This window comes from Astatotilapia calliptera, chromosome 13, assembly GCF_964374335.1.
Source record: "Astatotilapia calliptera chromosome 13, fAstCal68.1, whole genome shotgun sequence".
In the NCBI taxonomy this organism is placed as follows: Eukaryota; Metazoa; Chordata; class Actinopteri; order Cichliformes; family Cichlidae; genus Astatotilapia; species Astatotilapia calliptera.
Window position 1 is genome coordinate 14,985,383 of NC_137434.1, and position 26,173 is coordinate 15,011,555.

The 26,173-nt window shown below is 38.6% G+C and overlaps 2 protein-coding genes and 1 long non-coding RNA gene across 5 annotated transcripts in view; all 3 read right to left on the reverse strand.

Annotated features, from left to right (window-relative positions):
• Window positions 1-2,060, reverse strand: part of rassf4a (Ras association domain family member 4a) — a 28,307-nt gene extending 26,247 nt beyond the window's left edge. Inside the window, exon 1 of one of the 2 annotated variants that reach the window (XM_026189175.2) lies at window positions 1,922-2,060. The gene's annotated coding sequence lies outside the window, so the exon portion shown is untranslated. Of the gene's footprint in view, window positions 1-21; window positions 161-1,921 lie in introns of those variants that run through there. The other variant, XM_026189176.2, reaches the window with a different exon arrangement.
• A 1,901-nt stretch (window positions 2,061-3,961) lies between these two features.
• Window positions 3,962-8,025, reverse strand: tmem72 (transmembrane protein 72). Its single transcript, XM_026189183.2, has 5 exons — window positions 7,758-8,025; window positions 5,843-5,909; window positions 5,122-5,193; window positions 4,825-4,964; window positions 3,962-4,677 (listed from the first exon to the last, which is right to left on the reverse strand). The coding sequence occupies exons 1-5, from the start codon at window positions 7,831-7,833 to the stop codon at window positions 4,241-4,243; spliced, it is 792 nt and encodes a 263-aa protein (XP_026044968.2). The 5' UTR covers window positions 7,834-8,025; the 3' UTR covers window positions 3,962-4,240.
• Window positions 8,026-16,336: 8,311 nt separating this feature from the next.
• On the reverse strand, window positions 16,337-20,552 carry LOC145419653 (uncharacterized). 2 transcript variants are annotated; one of them, XR_013900969.1, is made up of 5 exons: window positions 20,210-20,552; window positions 19,445-19,510; window positions 18,939-19,094; window positions 18,394-18,486; window positions 16,337-18,104 (listed from the first exon to the last, which is right to left on the reverse strand). It is a non-coding gene; the product is annotated as an uncharacterized LOC145419653 (long non-coding RNA). The 2 variants fall into 2 exon arrangements; XR_013900968.1 differs by lacking the exon at window positions 20,210-20,552 and having other exon boundaries at window positions 19,445-20,203.
• Window positions 20,553-26,173: the final 5,621 nt, after the last annotated feature.

Here is a 26,173-nt window from a genome sequence, read left to right on the forward strand (position 1 = left end):
TTAAGCATGGATCCAACCTGCCTTGTATCAGCGGTTCAGTCTGGTGGTAGTGGCTGCTTCCAGCAGGATAACACACCGTGTCACAAAACTCCAATTTTTTTCAAACTGGCCTCTTGAACACAGGAGTGACTTCACTGTACTCAAATGGCCTCCACAGATCTTAATCCAATAGAGCACCCTTGGAATGTGGTAGAATGGGAGATTTTCATCATGATGTGGTGCTGCAGCAACTTTGTGATGTTATCCTGTTAACATGGACCAAAATCTCTGAGGAATGTTTCCAGCATATTTTTGAATCTATGGCACGAAGAATTAATGAAGTTCTGAAGGCAAAAGGATGTCCAACACAGCACTAGGAAGGAGATAAAGTGAGTACTCAAGTATATACTCACTCACCACTAATCTCTGAGTATAAATATCTATAATGAGCCAACCTTTATTTACAGGGACTGCAGTCTCTTTCACACCAGCAGGAGACAAAGGCAGCTTTGTGTGCAGCATTAGTGCAGATTTTACTTTAAAAACAAAAAAACACAAATGTCTGAGCTATTTTTTGGTCTCAGTACTTCCTGAGATTTTATCACATGACAAAAAAAGGGAAGTTAATCAGTTAAAGTAATGCTGTGTGACTTATTTATAATAAATACTGTTCCACTTTGATACACTTCATTTCAATCTGGAACTGGCCCATTCATGATGACTTTAATATGAGTCATTAAATCTTCTATTCTCAGAATCAAGGGAGGCAGATCTTTCTGAAAAAAAACCTCAGTCATACAGGAAATGATTTTTTTCTAGATCTTTAAGCAAAAACAGAACTTTGTCCGGTAGAGGAGGAAAAAAAACAGAAGAAAAAATGCTTGCATGAGCAGTGTTAGCCACCACAGAAATCAGGAAACAGACTGCCCCATACTGTCTGACTGGGAAGTGATCTCTGGGAGGTGATTCAACCAAATAATAGGAATAAAAAAAACTAAACAAAATAGAGAGAAGTTAAAGATATAACCTTAACAAAATCCTCCTGGTTTGGGTTTAAAGAATCGACAATTAAGTCCACATTTATTTCATGCATTACTGAGGCAACAACACCTGTCCTACCTCCCCCTTTAATGACCTCTGCCCATCGCCAGCTTCAGCTAAGCAATGTGTTGACAAAGTATGTGCATACAGAGATGGTCAGTCTACCTCTCATACATATTTATACACAATAATGGGTTTATAACTTAAAGGATTCCAGTCTGTCACCATTATTATGAATTATTCAACAATCACAAATGGCTATACGGTAGATGGGCCAAACGCTGTGCGATGAAAATTCATTTTATTTGGCTGGGCTCGGGTTTCGGTGAATTTACGTCGTCTGCGTTTTCTCAGCTTTTCTCTCCTATTCATGCATCATCTTTGTGTGCAAGCTTCCTCGGTGGACAAAGAGCTTTCATTGCAGGTCTGCTAATTGGTTTGATCATCGCGAGATTCGTATCCAATTATCACACCTACACCGGCAGCTGCGCCCGAAGACAATTCAGTCCCACGCGTAAAATGACACGGAGAGCTCCAAATAAAGCACTCAATGAATGAGTTTCCGAAACATATCTCAACAAAAAAAGTATAAATTTAAAATGCTAATGAGGCAGATAACACTGATCGGCAAATCACGGCTGACTTAGAGCTTTAACGATAACGAACGCGGTTTCTAACAGCAAATAGTAGATCACATGAAGGCTAACGGAAAGTTTCTTATACTAGTCAATACTCCCAAAAGCAAAAGACAAAACAAAGCGTAATTTAACCTGCATCCAACTTCTGAGAATCTCTTCTTATCAGACTATTTTTATTTGTTCCGGGCTTTTATTGCAGGATGAAAGTTATTGTGCCTTCTTTAAACGTAACTAAACATAAACTGAATCATTTTGAGCCTTACCATAACAGAGTGCGTCCCCGTTTTCTTCCGTATCACCAGCGTTATATGCCTCTTTTCGTTATCAGTTTTCATGCCTCCTTGGCAGTGCGGTATTCTGAGCCGAGAGATAAAGGTGACATCCTGAATATCCAATAGCAGCCCGCGTTGATACACCGCAGCCAACCACACTCGAGCATAGGCGGGCTGAAACAGGGCTGCATACCTCTCCCTTCTTGATCAAGGTGGCTCTGGGGCTTTGCTTTAATCCTATCAGCCAGAAGTGTTTTAAATTGTGGTCTTCGCCACACTAAGGGTGTTAAGACTCAGCTCTAAGACTATAAAGGTTTAATTTAGAGTTTTGATTGAAAGTTATATGGGTTAAGTGAGATTTGTATAAAAAATACATGTTATCCATGCCGCATATTTTGGTTTCTATTGAACTGTTGAACACAATTGACACTCTAAATGATAAATAATGTATTCGTAGAGTATTCTTGTTGCTGGATGTTTGTTTTCCATATGGGTAACAAAATGTAGTTTTGGTTTATTTGCTGTCGAGGGTGAATTTTAACTTCAATATCCACTTCTGAGATATATTCTTTAAATTCTTTCTGCTGTTACATATTTAGTGACAGGAAAAATCTAATTGGTTTACCAACACCACCAACAACGACCCACTCTGCTGTATTTTTCCAGCTAGGGGAAGAAGTTCCTGTGACCTGTTAAGATTTTTTTCACCCATCCTGTTTTTGAGCCTGGATCTGCCATCTAGGAAACTATTGCAGGGTGGAAACACAAACTGTAGGAAGTGCTTCTCTCTCTGTGTCTGAATAGGATTCATGATTTATGCACAGAGGAAGTAAGTTGTTCCAGCAGCTGAACGACTTCCCTCATTCTGACGGATGTGGACATGACAAAGCTGCCGGAGCGCTTATAGAAGAGGGCGAGAAATAGTGCCGTTCTTTTCCTCCCGTCTGTTTATAGGTCAGTCAGCTGCTAATTGAACAAAGATCATTGTGAAGATAATAATAAAGCTCAGGTTATGGGCCAGTGAGCAGCCTCAGCAAAATCCAGACAAAGACTCTTTGTTGTTCTTTCCACAACACAGGCGAAGGTCTCGTCCCTCTGGAGAGGATACACATGTCATGACATAAAAACATATCGACGCTATTTATGACACCAGGTGATACCATGCTGGGTTGTGTAACTTTGTGAGAAATATGTGGAATAACCCTGTTGTTTAACCTTCAGGTTGTTCATGCTATCTGGCCTCAGTTCTCGCTGAGGTGCCTTCTGATGAATAGGGCTCTCTGTTTACATCGATTCTCTCCTTAGCTGTGATGCCACAGAGAGGTTTCCTCTAAGGGCTACATACAGTTATATATTTATTGTTCAGTGAACAAAAGACTGAGGAATACCCTGTGTGTGTGGAGTGTGTGTGTTTTGACAGAACAAGACAATATTGATTTATGACCTGAACAAAAGAGGAATGCCCATGTAGAGTCTCACATCCTTTGTAGCTCAATAAAATAAAAAGGAAAACAATAGAAACATCAATACAGGCTTTTTTCTATTCACTTTTGAATCATAATTATAGTAAAAATAAGTGCAATTCAAACTGCCTGATTCACTCTTAGTGCTCACCATATGACCCTTTATCGATAAATAATTTACTGTGTTTGGCTAGACGTGTTTTGGGTGAAGCCTGTAGCCGTGCTTTCGGTGAACGATCTGATGTTTCTTTCATCACCATATTAACATGAACACTCCTCCCAGAGCTCTGTCTCCATGGTCACCGCTCGCACACGACAAACACACAATGAGGGCCGACGCATGCACCTGCACAAGCTCCACTGCCTGCTATACTCTCTGTCACATTTGCACATGTTTTCTCTGAATGAGTGAAACAGTTGATCTAATTTATGACCTTATGAATAATGTATGTGGCAGTAACTGGATGGGATTGCTGGGCATTAATGTCTGCTCTTCATTCAGTGCTGTCTTTGACAAAAGCAACAACAACAAAAAAATAAAAAAAACAGGCCTTAATCCACCCACATGCACATGTTGGTACAAATGGTTTCATTTATTTGAGTGCATGCATTTGAAACTCCAACTTTTAAATTTGTACAAGACTCCAAAAATATACAAATCAGTCAAATATTTCATAAAAATCAATTTTTTAATAGCTTAATCACATAAAATAAACCTTATTGTGGAAGACATTGGTGCTTTCTACAAAAAGTTGGTTCAAGACCAGCTGGTTGTACAGAGTATGCGTGAATGCATTATTCTTTATACATCATTTCCATTGTGTGTTATCAGTAAGCACAGCGACATTCAGTCAGTAATCATAGGTGCAGTGTCTGAGGTGGTGTCTGGCTCACAGTATCCATCCATCTCTTCCATCTCCCTCTCCACAGGCTCCTCCCCACTTCTAAAGCATAATAGTCTCTTCTCTTTCCACCTCCTCCTCCTTTCCCCATCTGTGTCTTTAGGTGCTGTTGTCTGCTCCAGCTCCAGCATAGCCTGGATGTTGTCTCCTCTCTCTCCGGTGCTGAGGCAGTTGTCTCTGCTTGTTGGTGCCAGCCCCTGCCCTCTCCTGCCTGTCACCATATGGAAGAATGAGAAGGTGCCGTCTGAGCCCGTGCTTTCTGTCACAAAGACAGCAGTTGGGCCTTGGTTGCTGAAGCTCTCCTGCGGGCTTTTGGGAGGTTTGGTCTTTGTTTTCTTGCTCAGTATGAAGTTGAAAAAGGCTGTCACCAGAAGCATTGTTCCTGAAGTTAGAATAATAATGTCACCATTAATTTCTATGCTACATCTATGCTTTTTATGCTTTTCCATGATAGGAGCATCTGCTGCTGAAATGCCACAGCAACAGGAAACAGTCATGTGAAGTATTGAACTTGCTGGTGTTGTTTTACCTGGGATGATTGCATGCCACACCAGCACAGGGTGTAGGAAACAGACCACTGACATGATGGAGTAGTATAGGAACTTATGAAAGCCTCCAATGCGAGCCATCTTCCCCCACAGTAAAAACAACTTCCAGTCTGGAGGGCAGCTGTAGAGATATCAGGCAAGAAGGCAAGAAAAAAGTCAGGATTACTTTACATTATTACAGTTTAGACTGCAGTTTAGACTGCAAAGTTCAAAGTTTGAAAACCTCAAAGAATTGTGAGTTATCTTTGCTACAGTAGCCATGAGGGTTGTGTACTCACGGCAGACACATGGACAGGAGAGAATCCAGGAAATAAGCTAGTTCAAGAATCATGATCCCAATAAATGAGACTCTGGGGGAAGAAATTGGACAATGATGATATACTCAGTAATTTCTACACTAAAAAAAAGCAGCTGCAAGTGCTCAAGATATTACCCTACATATGGTAAAGAAAACGTTTGTGACAACTGCAATTTTCTTGTATTTAGTTTACAATTATCTAATCCAGCAATAGAGAAAAATGCACCCAGACTAACCAGTATTACAAACTAACCTCTTTTAAGTGTAATTGGTGTGTTGTGTGTTACTGTGTGTGAGGACAGCATCCATCTGCACTAACTTTATGTGTAGTGATTGAATAAACAGTCATTCGTTTCTAGTGTCCTTGGAGAGATGTTTTCCGTTGTCTCTGTGGGAATTTGTCTCTGTACTACAGAGATAATAATAAGAATCAGAAGATGTCCTCTGTTCTGCCCTCTGCACCCTGCTTCAACTTTCTGAGTCCTTCCCAACAGCTCCTCTCAAGTGTGTTTATTTATCAGAGACTATAAAAGCATGTGCAGTGTTTTTCTAAACCATCTTCTTAAAGCCCTTGGGTCTTTAGCTTTGCCAGCTTTCAAAACCAGGCTGTGTATTTGTAACTCAAGAATGCCACCAGAGTCAGGAGTGCTTGTAAATCCCATCAGTAAGTCAAGAAGTAGACTCAAAAAGTAAGCGCTTACATTAGATAGATGCCAAGGCTGTTGAATTCTCCCTGATGTAGTGTTTCCACTCCCACAGCACACAACACTGAAAAAGACACGGGACAATAATTCAGCTTAATTCATGGATTTGTTGGTGAACAGATTCTGTCCACCAGATGTCAGAGTAAGTTCATGAATTTTTCTGTGCTGGATGCTGGAATGCAGCCCAAGGTAACCTTCTGTAAATGCTCTCAGTACTTTCACTGGGATTAAACACTCTTGTGTGGCGTTTTCAGTGTTCTTTGGATTTATTTTTTTTACCATGTCTTTCATATTTTGCTTTAAAAGTTGTCTCTATAGTGTTCTGTCAGCCACAGTAATTTAAAGCCGACTGAATGTTTTCCTCAAGAAAAGGGCAACTGTCTGTAGCACAAGGAATGCAACTTAAAGTCACATTTACATACCACAGGAATGGTGGTACTGACCTAGTGATGTACATTAAAGGTATTTAAAGATGCTTAATTTAAGCAATTATTGCAATTGTTCCTGTCATGGTCATGAAACTTTGGTAATAACTTACTCATGCTTGCAATTGCCATACCAATGTCAGTAGGTAATTTTACTTGAGTGGACATATCACACAGTCACAGTCATGGCTAATGCCATAAAACGCCATCAATCCATGAGATCTATGCTTTAGCATCAAGATAGTAAATCTCTTCAGCAGATAATGCTAACTGTGACTTAACTACACTTCTATATGGTAAATGTCAAACTAATGCCAGCAGTTGGTTGGTTTAGCAAAAATGCTGGAAGCATGGGTAAACAGCTGGCTTGACTCTGTCCAGATGTAACACAATCCACCAACCAGCACCATTCAGTGTTCCTTTAACAGGAAGTTCTCCCAAGCTGTGTGCTGACAACAATAAAATACCTTTCTTGCTACATGAAAGGGCACTACTGTCCTGGTTTGACACAAGATAAGAAATGACATGACAGCAACATTTTTAAAATTTTAAACAAAAGTGCATTTTATTAACCAGTCATCCTCTTGTGAGATAAGCCCGGTTAAATGGGGATTGCTGCCAAACACATGGAAGCACTTTCTCTGGCCTGCTTACCAGAAATCAAGAGATTCAGTGATACAATCTGAAGCAGAGGGAAACTCGGGTAATGTGGCTAAATGGTTTCTAGTAGTTTGGAGAGTATGCAAGGATTTAAAGCTGCATATAGAGCAGCTGGATATTAACAGAGCTGCTCCCTGCATGTACTGGGAGCATGTGGAACACACACAGACACCAACAGGCCAACCCAGACATGTGAACTCACAGCAGACTGCCAGCCAGAGGCACACACACATAGACATTTACCAAAAATAGACTGATACACACACGCACACATAAAAATAATGCACAGAAAGCTCATGTAGGCGCGAATGCACAACAGCTTGTGATCACATAATCCCAATAACCCAGCTGGACACAGAGACTGTTTGTGTCATTTGTGGCACATGCTTCTCAATAAATATTCAGTGTCTGCAGATGTTTGAATTTAAGTGTGTGGGGGGGTCCCATATTTTTCTGAAGGAAGCAACAAGCAAACAGCTTTTATGATGATTTACTGAGGCAAAGAGAGCTTTGTACAATCTGTCCCTGTGTGTCTGAGGAAAACAGAAAAGGAGGGACAATAACGTAAATCAAGTATATGCTCTATATATCAGCCAAGACAGGGTTTAGTGCTCTTGGAGATCAAGACTATGTCACAGTCTGACCTTTTAACATTGTTTTTAAAGACATGATGGGTGCCTCTTCCCCTGACGAGATGTTTTAAGATTTTTTGAAAGATCTATAGGTGCACCCAAAGAATCTGGCTCATACTAAAACGAGAAGAGACACACATGACGCTAAATGAAATCTTTTGCTTTTCTCTGCTTCTTTTCATATTTATGTCTTACCTGTGGATGTAGAAATGCCAAGGAGCCTGCAGGTGCACTCGACTACAATCCACCATATTCTCTCTAAGCTCCCCATGACCTCAAAAATTTCACCTTTGTAAAATATATATATTTTTTCCCAGTGCCTGATCGTTATAAAAGTAGCATTCTAGATGCGTAGTTGAATCCTGGCTAGATGAACAGATGGTAGAAAAGCTAAAACAGAGCAATGCAGCACTTCCATGATGTGGAGCCTGTTACCTCATGAAGGTTTGTGACTGAATGCCCCTGTTGCTGCAGTAACTGCTAATCACACACACACACACACACACACACACACACACACACACACACACACACACACACACACACACACACACACACACACACACACGTCAAGGAGAAATTATTGAGCTCAAGGTAACTTGCTGACCATTTTACATTTGTCATTAAAGCTGGTTAAAAATTAAATCCATTAAAAACCCATCTAGTACCTGATCCAAAGGTATTTATTTTATAAGCTGGAATGCAGAGAAGATCACTGACCTTGCTTTTCACCCAAATAATTTCTTCTCCTCTCTTTATAACATGTTTTCTTTCATCTGATTTCACCTTATTGTGAGGTTGTTGGTGATTCAGTGCAACCAAACCATCTGAAAGACTTCAAACAAACACCATCTTTTTTTCAAACCCACACTTCAACATACAGCCATCATTTTGGCACCCACTGATCCCAACTTTGTCTCAGCAGAGTGAGCACTGATGAAATATACAGCGGCTTGCGTCAGTAAAGAAAAGGACCTTTTTTATGGGTTTGCACGTATTATAAACAAACTGCACTTAGTATGCAGTGCAGTGCATGCCCGATTGGCTCGCTGCACTTAGTGAAGAGTGGCTACAATGGTATAAAAACAAACAGATACCTTTTGACATACATTCAAATGTAGCTCACATAATCAGGTGACGCAGGTTTCAATGAGGTGTAAGCTTGTTCAGGCACAGCAGAGGCCTACTGGAACAAGCAAGTCAGATTTGCAGAGTTCACACAGGCATACCCACACTGACTCCTGTCAGGGCCAAAGTAAGCTGCATAAATCTTCTTAATCTACAACAAAGACACTTTTGTGTTTTTGTACCAGTTCAACTTGTTTCCGGATATTTGTGGCATTTATGGTATTGAGTGAGTGTGGATGAACTGTGTGGCAAAAACAACAGATACTAAATGTGTAACAACAAATCCAACTGTATATTTGGTGCCACTTTTTGAAGGGAAGGCAACATCGTTCAGATTGTTCATGTCTTGTGTGACTGAAATGTCTGTGATAGTTTTTACAAACACTGGATAAGATCCAGTGATTTTTTCACGTGTGCTACGAACAAAAATTTCATTGACATTTGTTTATATGTCATTGTAACTTTTAGGACACACAGTCATGTCCCCTGTCTGAAGGAAGTACAGCAAGATCCTCGGGCGAGTTTCCCTTTGCCACAAACTTGGATTGTGACCAAACTGTGCAGACGCATAATGATGCATTTTTGCGTGGTACTATAATATAAGGATCCTAACAGGCTAAACTAAGATGGAAAACATAGGAAATAGCAAATATCATAGGTTACCTATGCAACATCAGCATGTCCACATTGTTGATATGAACACATCAGCATGCAATGATGTTCAAAGCACTGCATAGCGTCTCTATAGCTAAAGACAGACAGGTTTTTTTGTATATTCACATTGTATGCAGATCGACTTTAGAAATCCTGCATGAAAGGATCCAAAATGCATTTGATTATTTGAGGTTTTCACTGACCATAACCCTCAGATATGTCATCACCATGAGGTCACCCACTGGTTTGTCTGTTTCTGCTTTGAAACCATGGGTGAAATGATTTGACGGTCACCATCTAATTTTTTCTAAACTGGAAATGAGGAGTGGGAAACTGTGAACACTACAAACTCACAGTAGCAGCTTTCTAGCCTTTTCATTTATTTTGCTCTAAATAAGACCATATTTCACAAAATAGCAATTGTGCGCTGTTAAATAAGACTTGTAAAGAATGACTGAGACTTTAAGCTGACTGGGAAAGTGTTTATTGAGGCAATAAATCACAAGAATGATTAGGTTCTCTTATTGGCTTCTTTTCTTTGCGATTTCATTTTGAAACCAGAGAAGACGCCCCCTGCTGGTCTGGGGGAAAAGCATTTCAGCAGTGACTTCTCTTTTTAGAACGGCCATACTTTACGTAACTCTAAATCGTCTGTGGTCTGGATGCTTCTCCTCTGGGGTCTCTAATACTTTTGGATCACAGAAACCAATTTTGTCCATAGTCTGTGCTATTGTGCGACTGTAGCCAAACACTATGACCTCTCAAATCGGATTTCAAAGTGTCTTTTGTGTCACTCGCATCGGCACGCACAATGACATTAAACAAACACAACAGTTTAACCACACATTTAATGCAATTGTGTTGATGAAAGAAAAAAGGGGGTAGAGAAAATCTTGTTTAAACAACATGCATGTTTAGACTGCAGTGCATTTTTGCACATGAACTACACACGCTTGAGGGAGGAGGAATGTGTGCTGTTAAGTGCCATCATGGCCACAATGGGCAGTGTGTGTATGTTTATTTGACTCTTATGATGACATATAAACAGCCTTATAACTACATAATTTATGGTCATCAGTCACTGTGTAGTGTTTGGGGATCCCTGCAGACATTTACTGTACATCATGAGTTACATGGCAATCATTTGGATATGCCAGAGGGTGGAACAGTTTAAAGAATTGAGTGATCGCCATCTGAGATTGTAAATCTAGTGTTACAGTATAAATACAGTCTCATGGTTTCATTTGGCCCGTGCAGCTATATGGACACATGTCCTCTTTTAACATGGCTCAGTTTGACCAACTGAGCTTCTGTTCAGACTTCACATTCTCACGTTCTCTCACTCTGTAATCATCTCTGCTTTATGCATCCTCACCATTCTCATCATCTCTGCTTCACACCATTCTCTCCAGCCTATGGCAGTGAGACTTGAGATTAATTGTACCTTTTTTCAACCACATTCCCCCATCTAGCTACTCTCAGTCTGGAATAGTTGTCTGGTGCCTTTCTGAACCAGTGAAAACAGCTCTAATCCTAATTAAACCAGCAACTTTATTGGCCTGTTCTAATGGTTTGCTCAGACAATATCTCCATTATCCACTTTATCTCTGACATGCTATTTTATCCAAAGGTTAAGCTGTGAGGATTGACTGAATTAATTCCACTGTGATACATGATAGAATATGAATATATAAACATAGCTGTATCGAATCTTAGTATTAAACCACACAGAGGGATTAATCTCTGCTTTCATGGATCCTAATGACTTCATTTACAAATGCACGGAGTCCCCTAGTGGTTGAGAGGTACTGGTACACTGCAGCCCTGAATGACCTGTATGGTCATTGTCCATCAGATCCATGAACTGAGGGAGATATTTACATGATGACACTGAGCAGGAAAAAGTCATTTTTAAGCTCTTCTAAAAATACATTTCTAATTATACCTAAAGGTCAACAGCATTAATCAGAAAGATGAAGTACAGACATGGGAAACATCAGAAAAATATGTGGTTGTGAAACAATCAAAAAAATATGGAAAGTTTCGGGAACCGTAAAAGGGTGTTTGCACTTTGATTTGGTCAGATGAACCACTTTTTAAAGAAGGCATTGTAGCGTTTGTGTGCTGTACAGTGCTGCCCACAAAAAAGCTAAATTCTACATCCCGATGGATGAAATTAATTTTAGCTTGAGTCCAATATCGATTGTCATCTTAACTCTTTTTTGGTCTCTCTCCTAGAAAATTTAATTGAAAACAACTGAGAGCAAAAGCATTTCTTACTCAAGCCACATCATACTAGTGGCCTGTATGGTGAGATATGGGCTGAGGTTTCAGTGCTACGAAGGCTCACTTCTTAGTGAGATATATTACAGTTGCTATTTGCGCTACAGCCCTAACCAGCTCAGGGATAGGTTGAGTTTTAACATTAGTTATTAGAATGTGTAAAAACACAGCCTATAGACCAACCAACCAGTTATCTGGAAAACAGTGTCCCCTTGCCTAGAAGATCATTAAACTCTCTGATGAGCCACGTGTGGAACTCAGGGCTGCTCTGTATAGGTCTATCATGAGGGAGTCTGTAGTTTTTGGAGAAAGTCTAGCTTTCCCTGATGAGTATCAGTGAGATAAAGATTCTCAAAGACGTGAGCTTTATTCCTGGCTTCATTTATTTCCCCGGCTGGCAAAAACATTTCATCATTCTATCAGCATTTTTCTAGCAGCATTAAAGCTCCAATGTTTGAAGGTAAGCCTGCTTACTGGTTAAAATATTTTTCTTATTTGTGCTTCGTTTGCACAGCATTTGGTCTTACACACCCCAGGATAATGGTACATGTAATCTAAGAATTAAGCTAATGTAAATACATGTTTGTAAATGAGATCTACCTTCAGGAGTCACTGATTGATAAGCCCATTAACTTAAACATTTAACATTTCTTTTGCCAACTTTTCTTCTTAGCCTTGGCTGCAGCAGCAGTATTGCTTTCAGCCCCTCATGTATTTTCAAATTCCTCATATTTCTTTCATAGATGCTCTCTTTTGAGAAATATTGTATGTTACTCTAAACTTGTCCATGTTTGGTCCTCTGGTGCCATCTTGTCCCTTTCATGTTATCGAGCTCGGATAGATTCACAAAACCTGCACTGACTTATGGAGTTCATAACCACGTTTGTGTGATTGATTAGGGTTGATGCTGATATTAGGCTCAGCAAAGCCACATTACTGAAAAAACATCATTGGTATGTTGAACTTGCTTTGTAGTACAAATTCTCACATACCAGTGAATTGTGCATATAGTGAGAGTCCATCGTTGGCTTCTCAGTCTGAGCACAGCTGGATAAATGCGCTGTTACATAAATACTTAACCCCAATCTTTCTCCTTCAAAGCTAATGTTAAGCTAATGTGTTAAGGTTTTAATTTAAACAGATTCACTTCTTCTGAAGTACAATCCCAATTCTGAAAAGGCTTCAATGATAAGCAAATCTCATAAACCTGTATTTTATTCGCAATCAAAGACAGAACACACATCAGATGTTTGACTCGAGAAAGCGTACCACTGGAGGAAAAATATGAGCTCATTTTGAAATTGATAGCAGCAACACATCCCAAAAACAAAAGGTGGGACAGAACCATGTGTACCACTGTGTGTTTGTAATAATAATAATGGATTGGATTTATATAGCGCTTTTCAAGGCACCCAAAGCGCTTTACAATGCCACTATTCATTCACTCTCACATTCACACACTGGTGGAGGCAAGCTACAGTTGTAGCCACAGCTGCCCTGGGGCAGACTGACAGAAGCGAGTTGCTGGACCTTAGAGAGATGAATGTTGTCACATGCTTGTTTGATATGAGATTTTAGCTGCTAAACAATTCTCTATCTTCTTTCTCATATTTTTTGTTTCATGATGTTTTAAATGTTTTCATTTGATGTAAGGTCAGGAGTGCAGGCACGCCAGTTCAGCACCCAGACTCTTCTTCTATGAAGCCATGCCATTTCTTGCAGTAATAGATGCAGCATGTGGGTTTAGTATCATCATGTTTATACCTTTCCAGATGTGCAAGCTGCCAATTCCATAGGCACTAACGTAGTCTCATACCATCAGTGATTCAGACTGACTGAACTGAGTACTGATAACCAGCTGGGTGGTGCCTCTCCTCTTTTGGTACAGTGTCTAGATTTTCCATTATTTCATGTTCGATTCTTCTGACCACAGAAAGGTTTTCTACTTTGGCTCAGTCCATATTAAATGAGTTTTGGCCCAGGCAGGGTTTCTAGATCATGTTCACGTATGGCTTCATCTTTGTACGACAGAGCTTTAATCTGCATCTGTGGATGGCGCAGTGAACTCTGGAAGATATATGAAATTAAAAATCATTGCATTCTGTTTTTATTTACATTTTACACAGCATCCTGGCTTTTTTGGAATTGGGTTTGTATGAGCATATGACTTTTAGAGATTAGGAGCTCTTGTTCTGATGATTTGTGTTTATTGATAACTGTCCTCACTTTACAACATATCACAGTGAGCTAAAACAGTGCTTTCTTATTTGCCCATTATCCTGCTCATAACTTGTCTTTCTTTAAGTCATTTAGTCTGCCTGTTTTTCATCCCACAAAAAGGCCTAATTAATAGAAACAAGGTAACTTTTTTCGCTGACAGGTGATATCAGATGGGCTGTCAAGCTTGGTGAAGAATTTCCTTTCAGCCAATGATAGAATGGCAAAGTCCCCCCCCCCCCCCCCCCACACACACACACCCGTCAGTCTAGTCTGATGTTATACCAAGCCATCATCTTGAGCTGTTACAGGGAGTAAGTATCATAACACATCTTGTAGTAGAGGTTGGAATGCAGTACACACACATACACATATATGCACAGCATTAGATTAACACACTGATAATAACCAGAGATGAGAACTGTTAGCAATCCAGAGTTTGGCTTTGGTACTGAGGAGCTCTGATATTGCTTCTTTAATTTTTGCTTTTAGAATCAGCATTTCTGTCCCACGAGCAGTTATTCTGCGGTTTCAGCATAAAGTCTTTAAAGATGAGGTATTTGCCCTGTAACCAAAAGGTTGCAGCAAAAACACAGGCTCGCTGGTCCCTTCAAACTGATGGCAGCCTCTCACATGCCCCGGTCATCTCCTGCTGGCTTTGCTAGACATGTCTTCTTCAGCAAATCCAAGAGAAAGCAATAGATCTAAAATGATTTAAATATATGAATAAAAGATTCTTTAAAACCCACAATATTCTCCCTTCAAAACATACATTATAGCCATATAGTATCCTCTCCACCACGATAAAATCTGAGATGGTGCAGTGTTTTATTGAAAACAGAAAAAAAAAATCTCATGACATAGTCTGCTGTTTCTTTGTTGACATCCAAAACTTAGTCATAAAAATCTGCTCTTTATTTATTCCTTGTTTCAAATCAGGAGTAGAAGAAAAGCTTTCACGGCAATCTGGACTGGCTGTAAAAATTATCCGAGGAGGTCCTTGGAGACGGAAACCTAAAAAATCACAACCCGGTTATCAAAGGAGAACGAAGCAATGCGGAGAAGAGACGCTCAAGTCAGCGACCTTAAAGACACTCGTGAGAGTAATAGACTTTACAGTCTGACAGTGAATATGGGAATATTTTTCATCCTGCTTTATATCATAGTGCAACATGAGAGCTAACCTGCATTTTTGTGTTCACATCAAAGAAAACAGTGAGGGTCGGCTTGGAATCCAAGTTGAAAATCATCTTACTGTATGGTCCAGTTGGGAGGTGTAAACTATGGTCATGCTTCACGAAAGCTTGTGTCACTAAATAAGATAAATATGCAGGTAATGGTTACACAGAGACTCCTCTGTATTGAATATCAAATGTATAACTGAATGTACATCATGCTGTGTACATGTACACCATCATCATTTGTAGCCAGACCAGTGTTGGAGATATAACTGAACTAATGTTTCAGCATTATTAATGCCCCAATGACAGCTTAGCTTTTTAACTGTTGTTTGTGTAACATACAGCTGCCTGATTCATCATGGCAGAGTCTTGGCAAGTCTACAAGACAGCTCTGGAAAATGGGATGGAGGGAACCAACTTCAGACTTTTTACTTTCATGGCATTCACAGGTTTGCCTGACCTCCCTCATTGTCATTCATACTACACCAAAGTAATCCTGTTTTGTCACTATCTGGTGTAAATTTCAATTTTTTCAATCCCAAATTACTCCAAAGAGAGTTTGTTTTGTTAGTAAACTGTTATTATTAATATGAATTACTGTCCCGTGTTTGTAATTACTAGTAATTTTACACATTTATTTATTCATTCTGACAGATTTCCTTCATTTACTAGAGCAGCATAGCAGCATTTCTTTAAAGATAGATTTTTCTTTATAATATTTGCTTTCATATATATATTAAATTGGGTTGAATGTGTAGTTAAACATCTTTACAGTGACACTTGTTTGGCCCACTTGAGATCAAAGGGGACTGTATGTGGTCTATGATATAAAATAAGTTTGACATCCTGGGAAAACAGGCATGAATGTTATTGAAGAACTTCCTTTCCCCTTCCAAAATATGTGCGTTTAGGTTTAAAGATAAATATGTTTATATGTACATACACTCAAAAAAATGAAACGTTGACTTTAATTAAAATTATTTTGTCAACAGGTTCCACGAAATTGAATTATGTTAGTTTAAAGCAAAAATCTTTAGTTCATCTAATTTAAAAAAACTACTTAAGATTAACAAGACATATTTAAGACTAACTAAATCAAGTTATGTTGTATGAACATAGATGATATATTTTCAGGTTAGATAGTTTAGATTAGTTACTTCAACACATTTCTTATTTGTGGCAGTAAAATGTTAAATTTAAGTTAGATTAATTCAAATATTATATTTTCAGCCACCTTGTGCTTTATTAATTAGTTTTACATAAATCTATTTTGTCAACAGGTTCCACACAAATGAATTAAGTACATCCAAGTTATTTTTTAAAATTTCTTTTATTGCCAACACATTCAGTGAGCATTTGTGTAAACCCAGTCCAAAATAAAACACAACAGCTCATTAGGGTTAGTAATTAACAGTATGTAGACAGATGCAACATCAAGACTTTAAATTAAATGTCTGTATCTACCAGAAATAGAAGAAGAAAAAAAAAACGCATTGAAGATCACATAACACATTGATAAGATGACACTTGAGTTATGCACATGTGATGCTAGTATGGTCTGTGAGTGTTTTTTTCTTTTAGTGTCTAAAATGGATAGCAAAGTTGCTATTTGCAATGATTGCTTAGGGTCAGTCCAGTAACACAATGCCAATGAAGTGCTTTCCTTTAACAATGCAAAGTGAAGTGTCCACCTCAACAGCCACAATTTAAAAAAAAAAAAAATGCAACAACAACAACAACAATAATAAATAGTCCACTGATATTAGCAATCAAAGAAAATTACATCACCATCCCAAATAAAACTTTAACAAAACATGCCAACATTATGGTCTAACAATAAAACAGCTTGTCAGCGTTCAGTTCTTTTGCAACAGCACAGCAGTAACCATTTAACACTTGCCACTGTCAACATTTATTTTACTAGTGTTTGGGCAAAAAACTTCAGATGTAAACATTTTAACATGGAAACAATTGTTCGTCTTTAAAAGTCCACAAAATATACATTCATCCTGCATTCCCAACTTGGATGATCTGATATCCTCGTGTTGGTGTTGTTCCCAGACCATCATGAAAATGTTGTCACATTGTTGTGACGTTATTCTTTTGCGCGCCAAGCCATTTGTGCATTTATGAAATTCCAATGTTGCAAGGACAATATCAATTCTGCTTAATGTTTATTAAAGGGTTACGGTTAGGGTTAGGGTCAGTTGATCGGCGGACAGAGGCGGTTTCACGCAGCTTAAGTACAGTTTTTTGTTTTACGCCGTTTTTTCCCGAAGTCGCAAAAGTATGACGTCACAACATTCTGATTGGTCACTTGCAATGTTGATCCTGGAACAACATTTAGTATGATGATCTGGAAACAACACCAACACGAGGATATCAGATCAACCTCCTAACTTACCCTTATTTTTAGTATGTATTGCAATTACCTTTACAATGCACACAATGTAACACAAACTGAATATGAACATATTTCCACCTCATAACAATATGCCTTGAACGCTAATATACACACCACCCTTCAACATTTCTGGTGCAGTATCATCTCTCAATTAAATCCTTTAAATCTCAATACTTTTGATTGTCTCTTACTAGCCCCCCCACAACAGTAAAATCTCTCAAATTGTAGTAGTTTACAAACTTTTCAAAATGTTCTAAATTTCTCTTAAATGTAATTTTCCCGTTATCTGTCATTTACAAATTACCATTTTATTCCCATTCAGCCTCCGAAAAACTTCTGTCCATCTGACAGAACATTCATCATCCAAATTAAAGGTTGGCTTATTCATTCAGTGTATTCTTGAGCAACTGTACCTTGGTCAAGAGTCTGCTGACATACAGATGAAGGAAGAGCTTCTGAAGTACTTCAAAGAAAGCTTTCAGTCTTGAGGTTAACTGAGATTCAGTGCATATATCCCACCCATTAAGAGTGCACATGCAGAGGCCAGGTCTTCCAGGTCATGCAGGACACACTAGATGGTTATACCCACATCGGCTGGAGGAGTGCTGGCATCAGCTCTTTCGATGGTAAAGATAGCAAGGGTAATTTGTTCCAGCTCCCTCTGAACAGCTGTAGCTTAGACACAAAAACATAGAAAAATGGCATCCAGTTTTAAAAAAAGAAAGAAAAAGGGCCAAAGCTACCCTTTAATGACGTAAACACAATATTAGGAACATGCACCCCAGTGCGCCACTATTTCAGACTACAGATTCAACGATAAATATAAATAGTTTGGGTATACAAGAAGATTTCCCAAAACATTTAAACAGGTTCCATGCAAATTACAACAACAACAACATGCAACAACATTAGTTATTCAAAATTTGGTTTAATACAGATAAAAAACAAAACTAAAATTACCAACCAATTATTCTTTGAAGAGGATGCTTGGGTCTTCATTCAGGTAAAAAGGTAGTGCCCTGAGGACACACTCCCTCCCCTTTTCAATAGTTTCCTTCTGTAGAGAGTGGCAGAGATACAGGAAGAGAAAACAGATATACTTTAGGATGACAGAAACTCACATTATACGCAAAATGAATGACATATCCACTGCACAGATAGACATGTACACAAGACCAACTAATCATCACATGGACATGAATAGTTAACCTGTTGGGCAGGGTTTCCACCACATTATATATGTCCATAATGGAGGTAAAGACAAACTAATACATCATCTTTTTTGCATTCAAAACATAACATAAAAACATTCACTTCTGGTTTAACCTAAATCGAGGGATCAGATTTTACATATGTTTAGGTAATTTAAATTTTCCAACGTTTTGAGTACCAAACTTTGTCTTGCTTAATATAAATGTAAGTGCACTGTGCAGCTACCATACACTAGCTGTTTAAATTTGAAAATGATCTTATTAGCCATAATATTTTGCTACCAACAGAATAACGCACCTGTGTGGCTGGGGCCAAAGTTTGTCTAATTTTCTTCCCTGCAACGCCTCCTTTTTTCTTGAAGACTTTTATGAGCTGGTCAGTGTATTGGTCAAGTTGTGTAAAAAGCCTTGGAACATGTGCAGCAGTAGTAATCCTCACATATTCTGCTTCCACCTGAAAATATGTCAACAAACACAACATACTGTACTGTAAATATACATACTATATGTACACATATACAAACTAAAACTAATGTAGTAAGACCTCATTAAAGCTATAATTTTAACACAAACATTTACACAAAATGCTAATGGAGCCATTACAGCTTTTATTGTTATTTATCAAGTTCCAAAAAATATTGATCACAGCTGATCTGAAAAGAATTTCATGCCTCAGGCCCTTGAACTGCAACCTTTACCATGGTTCAGATGTGGAGAAGAAATAACAGGGGCATGGGATGGGTCACAAAAGAAAACTTAACTTATAAAACAGTTTTGTTTTTAAAAGTATAACAGTTCACATACCACATACAAGCTCAGCAATACCACATACACCACATCAGTATAGGAGGGAGCAGGTAAAGGCAGGATCTGAGATTTATAAAGTAAAACAAGAAATTCATTACTTAATTTCAAGAAGCAAATTATTGTTTGAATTACAACTAAATAAAATACTACTCAGAAGAAAAGCAAGAGATTGACACTGCCATGTGCTAACTTTCTATAGAAGCAATTATCACCAGGTCTGTCGACCTCCATTGTCTGTCCACTCATATGTCTTGAATAATTTTATTAAAAAAATTAAGTGTGTACTTTCACAAACTGTAATTTATAACTACATTGATATGTATAACTCCGCTAGGAAACATGCTGTATTTACAGACCATTTTTACATAATACAGATTACTGATAGAGCAGAACAATGGTGTCACAGTGGCTTTCGCCCTTGACTTTTTGGATTTTAAATGTCACTTTATGCTATCCTTGCTATCCTATTCGATATTTCCGACTCTCGGATTACAGAAAAGGAATCCCAAGAAAGCAAATGGAAAAATAACCCCTTGAAAGAATAACCCCATGAACCCCTGTAGCTAATCCCTTAATAAAACAAAAAACAATAAAAATGTTTCTTACACAGTCCACAAAATAAGCATGTCCAGGACCCAGTAAAACTAATGTAAAACAAGCGCACGCAAACGATATAACATGTCTTGTAAGACAAACGCAAAATATAACCATGCTGGACATATAGATACTACACAACATAGTCAAAGAAAAAAGTGGTCTTACCTCTCAAAGAAACAGTAGCTTGGCGCCAAAACAGCCTTTTTCAGTTAAATTTGAAGTCTTGTGCATGAGCAGGCACAAGCCGTGAAACCTTCTTGTTCTGCGCGGTTTCATTACAACTGTTTTTGCATTACTGCCACCTTGTGGATATACAAGGTATATCGATCCTAATTGACTTAACTTAAATGTTATGCGATCAAGTAACACATTAGTATTATGTACGTTGAATAATAGACACAATTACGTAGACTTGATTAGAAAAACATATGTTAACTTAACAAAAACATATATTTTAAGTAAAATGAAAATAAATAATTAATATACACTGAACAATCCACCTCATTCATTTTTTTGAGTGTATGTGAAGGATTAAGGGAATGGATGGGGGTGAAGGTTCTTAAAGATACTGTATGATATATCTAAAAATATATATATATACCAGCTTCAATGCCATGCCAAGTTTTGTTAAGAATTTTAGTTTTGATTATTTGTTTCCTGTATTTGTGGCTCCTGTCAGGTTGTAGCCTTTCCGAGGTTTAACATCAAAATAAAACAAAACTCAAAATAAAATTAAATATTAAAAAAAGGTCTTTTAGGCAAACAGTGATACAATGGACACATAAAGTGAGTACAAATCCATCCAATTAGCATGCACCACACAAATGACTACTTCATACTGAAGTACACTATTTATACAAGTTTGTCTGTCCCCTGTGTGTGGGTCAAGACCACTAACTGACTTTAACAGACACAGACCGGCATTAGTTTCATATTTCTGCATTTAAGAGCAACTGGAATCCAACCAAGAGAAAGTTCAGCTTCTGTTTGACTTATCATCAAGGATTTGGATGGATACCTGTGTGCCAAAGTTTGAGATTTCAGAAGATAAAATGACTTTGGAAGAAACTGAATGGTGTGTTCTTGTCCTGAAGGCAGTAAAAAGAGACAACCTGTGCTCCATGTGCTATCCTGTGGTTTGCTTTTACAGTTGTGAGCTCAGTCTAAAGACAGCTAATAAATTGGAAGATTAAGTTCAAGATCCAGGTTAAGAGAGCAGAGTGATGTTTATCATATAATTATATACTACACACTATAAACACCGTGTTATTAGTCATGCCTACTGCCCTCATACTGAATATCAAAAGAAAAGTCATCACCCTGCCACTCTTACACATGGCTGTATTTCATAAGTACGTGGGGCGGTCAGGGTGAGGGCCATCCCTTAGCTTTAAGTGCTTCCATGCTGCTGCGTTTTGCTAACCACAGCTGGTTGCCCAATGGTACCAATGAGAGGAGGCCCCAATCAAGGACAGCCCAAGAAGATTGCGCCAGCTGCTCCAAAGTTTGCATGCTTATACTTTCACACATATGCGTACACGCTAGAGAAACATGACATTTTGTGAGGTAGCAAGTCTGGAGTCAAGCATCATAATGAGAAAGATTTCTTAACTTTATCAGTATATCAGAAAAAACTAGTCAAACATAATGTGGCCAATGGGGTGCAGTTCAACTGAATTCCCTCTGCGTGCTGTGGATGTTGGCCAGACTTTTAATTCCCAAAACATGAACTGAAATGATTGCTTAGGAAAAGTAACTCTCTTTGGTGTTATGAGAATAGGCATATTCAATGACAGAAATGTAGAACTCGTTTATTCTGGCATCCACAAAAAACTTTGTCCAAATGAAAGGGGAGCAAAGGTTTATGACTACGACTTTGACTTTATGGGAATGATGGCTACAGCTCGTCCTGAGTGTATATTTGTTAAGCACCTGTCATGTACATAAATCACAGCAGACTCATGTGTGAGGACACACAGGAAGAATGTACTCAGCTAGTCTGATTCCATAACGGGATGCACTAACGAGCTCCGAGTGAGAACAGATGGACTTTGAATTAAATAACAGAAAACAAGGCGAACTTAATATTTCGTTTTTAAATCAATAAACACCAAAAACCTCTTAGAAGCTAAAATTGATGTTGAAAACAGAATTTAATGATGATAGAGGAGTTTCCAGTGCCTGTATACTCCAGTGCCAGTATGTATAACACTGACACCGACGCCATTCGTGTTCGACCTTTCGCAACTTCGAGCTGAACCTGTGACCCGGTCCGACCACACAGAAGCACTTCGTCAGCAGGGTCAAGGCTCCATTTCAACCCTCACTGTGAGGTGAGACATGCGTGTAAATGCAAGGAAACCACCTTGCGACCCTGACATCATCAGGGGGTCATCTTTGCTCAGGTCAGTTGCTATAGCAACATTACTTAATAGAAAGGGCCAGTGTCTTAAACATATTGGTAAAATGTTGGATGCTTGTGGGGGTCTGAGTGAAAGGTTAGGGTAGAAGCTGAAATGATCAGCTTGAGTGGTGAAAGGTTAAGTGTGAGGTCAGAGGGATTTCATGATGAGTGCCTGCAAAGTGTGAAAATGTAAAGCCTTCATTTCCAGGGTTACTGGAAGTGGTGAGCATGAGGTGAGAGATCCCCGGGGTCCCTTTCAGGCAGGGCTCATTTGTTAAATGGAAAATACTCAGCAAAGCAATAAGTCATGCATGATGTCTGTGTTTATACTTAACCACACACAGCAACCGAACACAAGACCCTGGCATGCCCTAAATGTAAATAAATATGAAGAAACATGTTTCTGTTGTAATAACTTCTGTAGTGATGACTGTAATTGTTTCTGTAATTGGTTATCCCAGAGTGGAAGGTGTAAATTCCTTGAGGTGGATGGCATTACATTAATTATTTTCTGCTTGGATGCCCACCAGGGGTAACCCTTGTTTCTCTTTTCTGAACTACAGGATTTCTGTCATTTTTCAGGCCTGCTTCCAAAACAAAATAACCGGACATCAGAAGTTAGTGAGAGTTAGTGAAACACAGAACGTATTCTAATGGTCACCGAAGCACGACTTTAAGGGTACAGCAGGAGGTTGTCAAATGGCATCTTTATAAGAGAAATGTTTTAAGTAAGAGTAGTTTCCGTTAAAAGGAAAATACAATTTAAGCTACTCTTTCACCCAGAGCTTACAAAACAGTTTAACCACCTCTGAATTTCACCTGCCTTAAAGAAATCTCCTTGTTTTCAAAAGTGAGTTTTCCAAATGATATGAACACCTGATGTCTTTTAATATTTCCTCTGCTCTTCATCGGGTTATGGTTGGCAGATGATGTGCGATTCAGCAAAGCCAGCCTGACGCCCTGAGTTTTAAAATGTAAGAGCAATAAACAAAAACTTAAAAGCCAACAGGTACAGAGGATTAGCAAATTTGACAACCTAAACAGCACTTACACACAAGCTCAGCAGGGAAATGATCCAATGGCTTTGTTTTGCTTTGGGGAGGGATTTTGCTGGTATGTTTTGGGTACACTTGTCCCCTCAGAAAAAAGGTTTACTGCACATCAAAGTGTTTTAAACAATCCCCCTTTTCTGTGATGAAATATTTCTATCATAATAGAAATGTCCTTTACCAGCATGACAATCACCCCTTTCACCCAAAGGTTTAGGAAAATGTGCAAATTAGATGATGTGGCTTTGGCAGCCTGTATGAAAGAGTGATGTTGGACCAATGTGCCAGAGAGTGCAATTGATTCCAGTATCTGTAAAACATAAGATAATTGTTTTTGATGGTATTCCATCCCTTAAGTAGAGCTCAAAAGGCATGTAGTATAAGCACCGTTGCACGCTGAAACTGCTTTGGCAGGCACTTAGTGGTTTTCCTTGAATTTGTCAACTTTAACACATGTACTCTTAAATCCTCCTTACGTGCCAAATTACAGCTGCATCTAGAAGATCACTGATTAAATCATAATGACCTTTTTCAGCATTTGTTACAGGTGTGCAAAACTTTCTCTCAGTACAAGAATTGAAGTTGACATTTCAGAAAACACATTGACAGTTAGCCACAATTAACCAGACAAATAAGCTAAGTACTCATGGATTGTGTTATTTAGTTACATATTACTATTTGTATAATGATACACTAACGTGACAGTTGTCAAGGTTAATGGGGAGATTGGAAGATTCACTGTTTATTTACAGTGAATAAATATATTTGCAGACACAATGCAAAAAAGGAATAATGCTCCAAGGGGTCAAGGGAGGGAATCCACTCATCCTATATTTACGGGTAAAACTCTCTCTCTCTCTCAAACTCAGGGTTTTGGTTCACCACACACCACGGAGGGAAATCCAGGGATCTATGCAGAGGAAATACACAGTCAGAATGAGCTCATCTGGAACAGGTGGTTGATTATTGCAGTTGCGTTCGGCCTTAGGTGGGAACCACCTGCCTATGAACACAGACATAAACAAACGAGCACAGATAGAGAAGAGAGGAGAGAGAGAAAACTAAAGGAGACAGACAAAGAAAGCAAACCTGGAGCAGACAGCCAGAGAGGACTGAAGGACCATGACAACAATGTTCACATAGCAACTTTTATATGTAATAATTCTTAGCTTTATAATTGAACTTATTTAAAACAGTTAAAGCTTTTTTTCTAGAACGCTATTCTCCTTAATTTCAGCATAAACATAAGATTTATAGGATACTTTTATAATAAAAATACAATAACTTTCCTCTGATGCTTCTGTTGACCTAAATGAAAATGGAAGGTTTAATTCGATATCACATACCACATTTTGGGAAAAAATTTGCAGCTGCCAAGTTATCTCGATGCTGCACCTTGTCCAAATTTCACGGTCGCTTTGGTTGATGAAGGTCGAATAACGATATATGCTTGCGGTCCTCACCTCTAACACTTTGGCCTCTGGCAGCTGAAAAAGATGAATGATTGATCCAAACATGATGTGGGATTACAGCTGAAGGTTTGCCGTCAGCAGTTCTGAGCTTTGGCATCTTGACTGAACGCTGCCATAAAAGAGGTGTACTTTCTTCCTTACTTAAAGTTAGAATAAAATATAATACACCATAGCTGACGCAGTTAAAATGGCAAAGCAAACATTACACATTTAAATAATCACTTAAGCACAAGAGGAAAAGAAAGCAAACAGAGCAAAATAAATGACGGGTTTCACTCATTCTCTTTAGTAACATACATGCAGACATTATTTTTTAACAGTTACAGCATTGATGCTTGCAGACAGCCCCTCCTTTCCTTACACACACTCCAACATGTGCCAGACGTGCGCTTACTAACGCACAGGTCATGGATTGTCTTATGAAAACACATGTGTTAACTGATTTGTCACATGCAGAATAAAAACACAGCGAGAAATGATTGCAAAGCCTTTTTTATGCAGTCAATTTTTCGTGGCTTTTTTTTTTTTTTTTCAGGACAAAAAGCAGTTTATCAGCATCGTAACACAAACAGAGCGAGCTTGATTAGAAATGATTGGCCAAGCACACTGCTTCACATCATAAACTGCGGCATACTTTATTAATGAGTCTGTGAGCGTTCCCATTTTATGTTGAGCACAATAATTGCAATTAGTGTTTGACAAAATGTTTATTTTCTTTTGAATATGCGTCACAGTACAAATTGCAGCTGTTGTTTCTAGAAAGCAACTTTTCACTGATAAGTGGGAAACAGGCAATCAGATAGAGGGACCTTTTTTTTTAATGGTGTCCTAGTTTATTCATGTGATGAGCAACTGTTTCCACCCTTTTTTGCCTTTTTAAGTTGGAACTCTTGATGTAGATCATCGCCCACGCTTGGCGGAGGCCACATGCAAAGAGAAACAAACAATTCTGTTTTAGGTGAAAAACAGAAGATTTGTTCCACAAATTGACCCTGTGTTTGGGATGCTTCCCTTAGGAATCCATGACCACAGCCTAAACGAAAGCCAGACAGATAAATTCACAGCAAGCATTTGTTCCTGAGACCCACACACACACACACACGCATACACACACATCTATCTAGGTGACACAAGTGTTTGGTTTAAACTACCACTAGAAGAACATAGTTACTTATGTACAGAAACCAAAGTTTTGGTCTCCTGC

Bases quoted from the DNA above. Each gene is read 5' to 3' on its own strand.
- tmem72 (XM_026189183.2), bottom strand. From the start codon at position 7,833: ATGGGGAGCTTAGAGAGAATATGGTGGATTGTAGTCGAGTGCACCTGC. The intron at 5,910-7,757 runs GTAAGACATAAA...TGTCTTTTTCAG, and splicing joins TGGCATTTCTACATCCACAG to TGTTGTGTGCTGTGGGAGTG. The intron at 5,194-5,842 runs GTAAGCGCTTAC...TTCTTCCCCCAG, and splicing joins AGCCTTGGCATCTATCTAAT to AGTCTCATTTATTGGGATCA.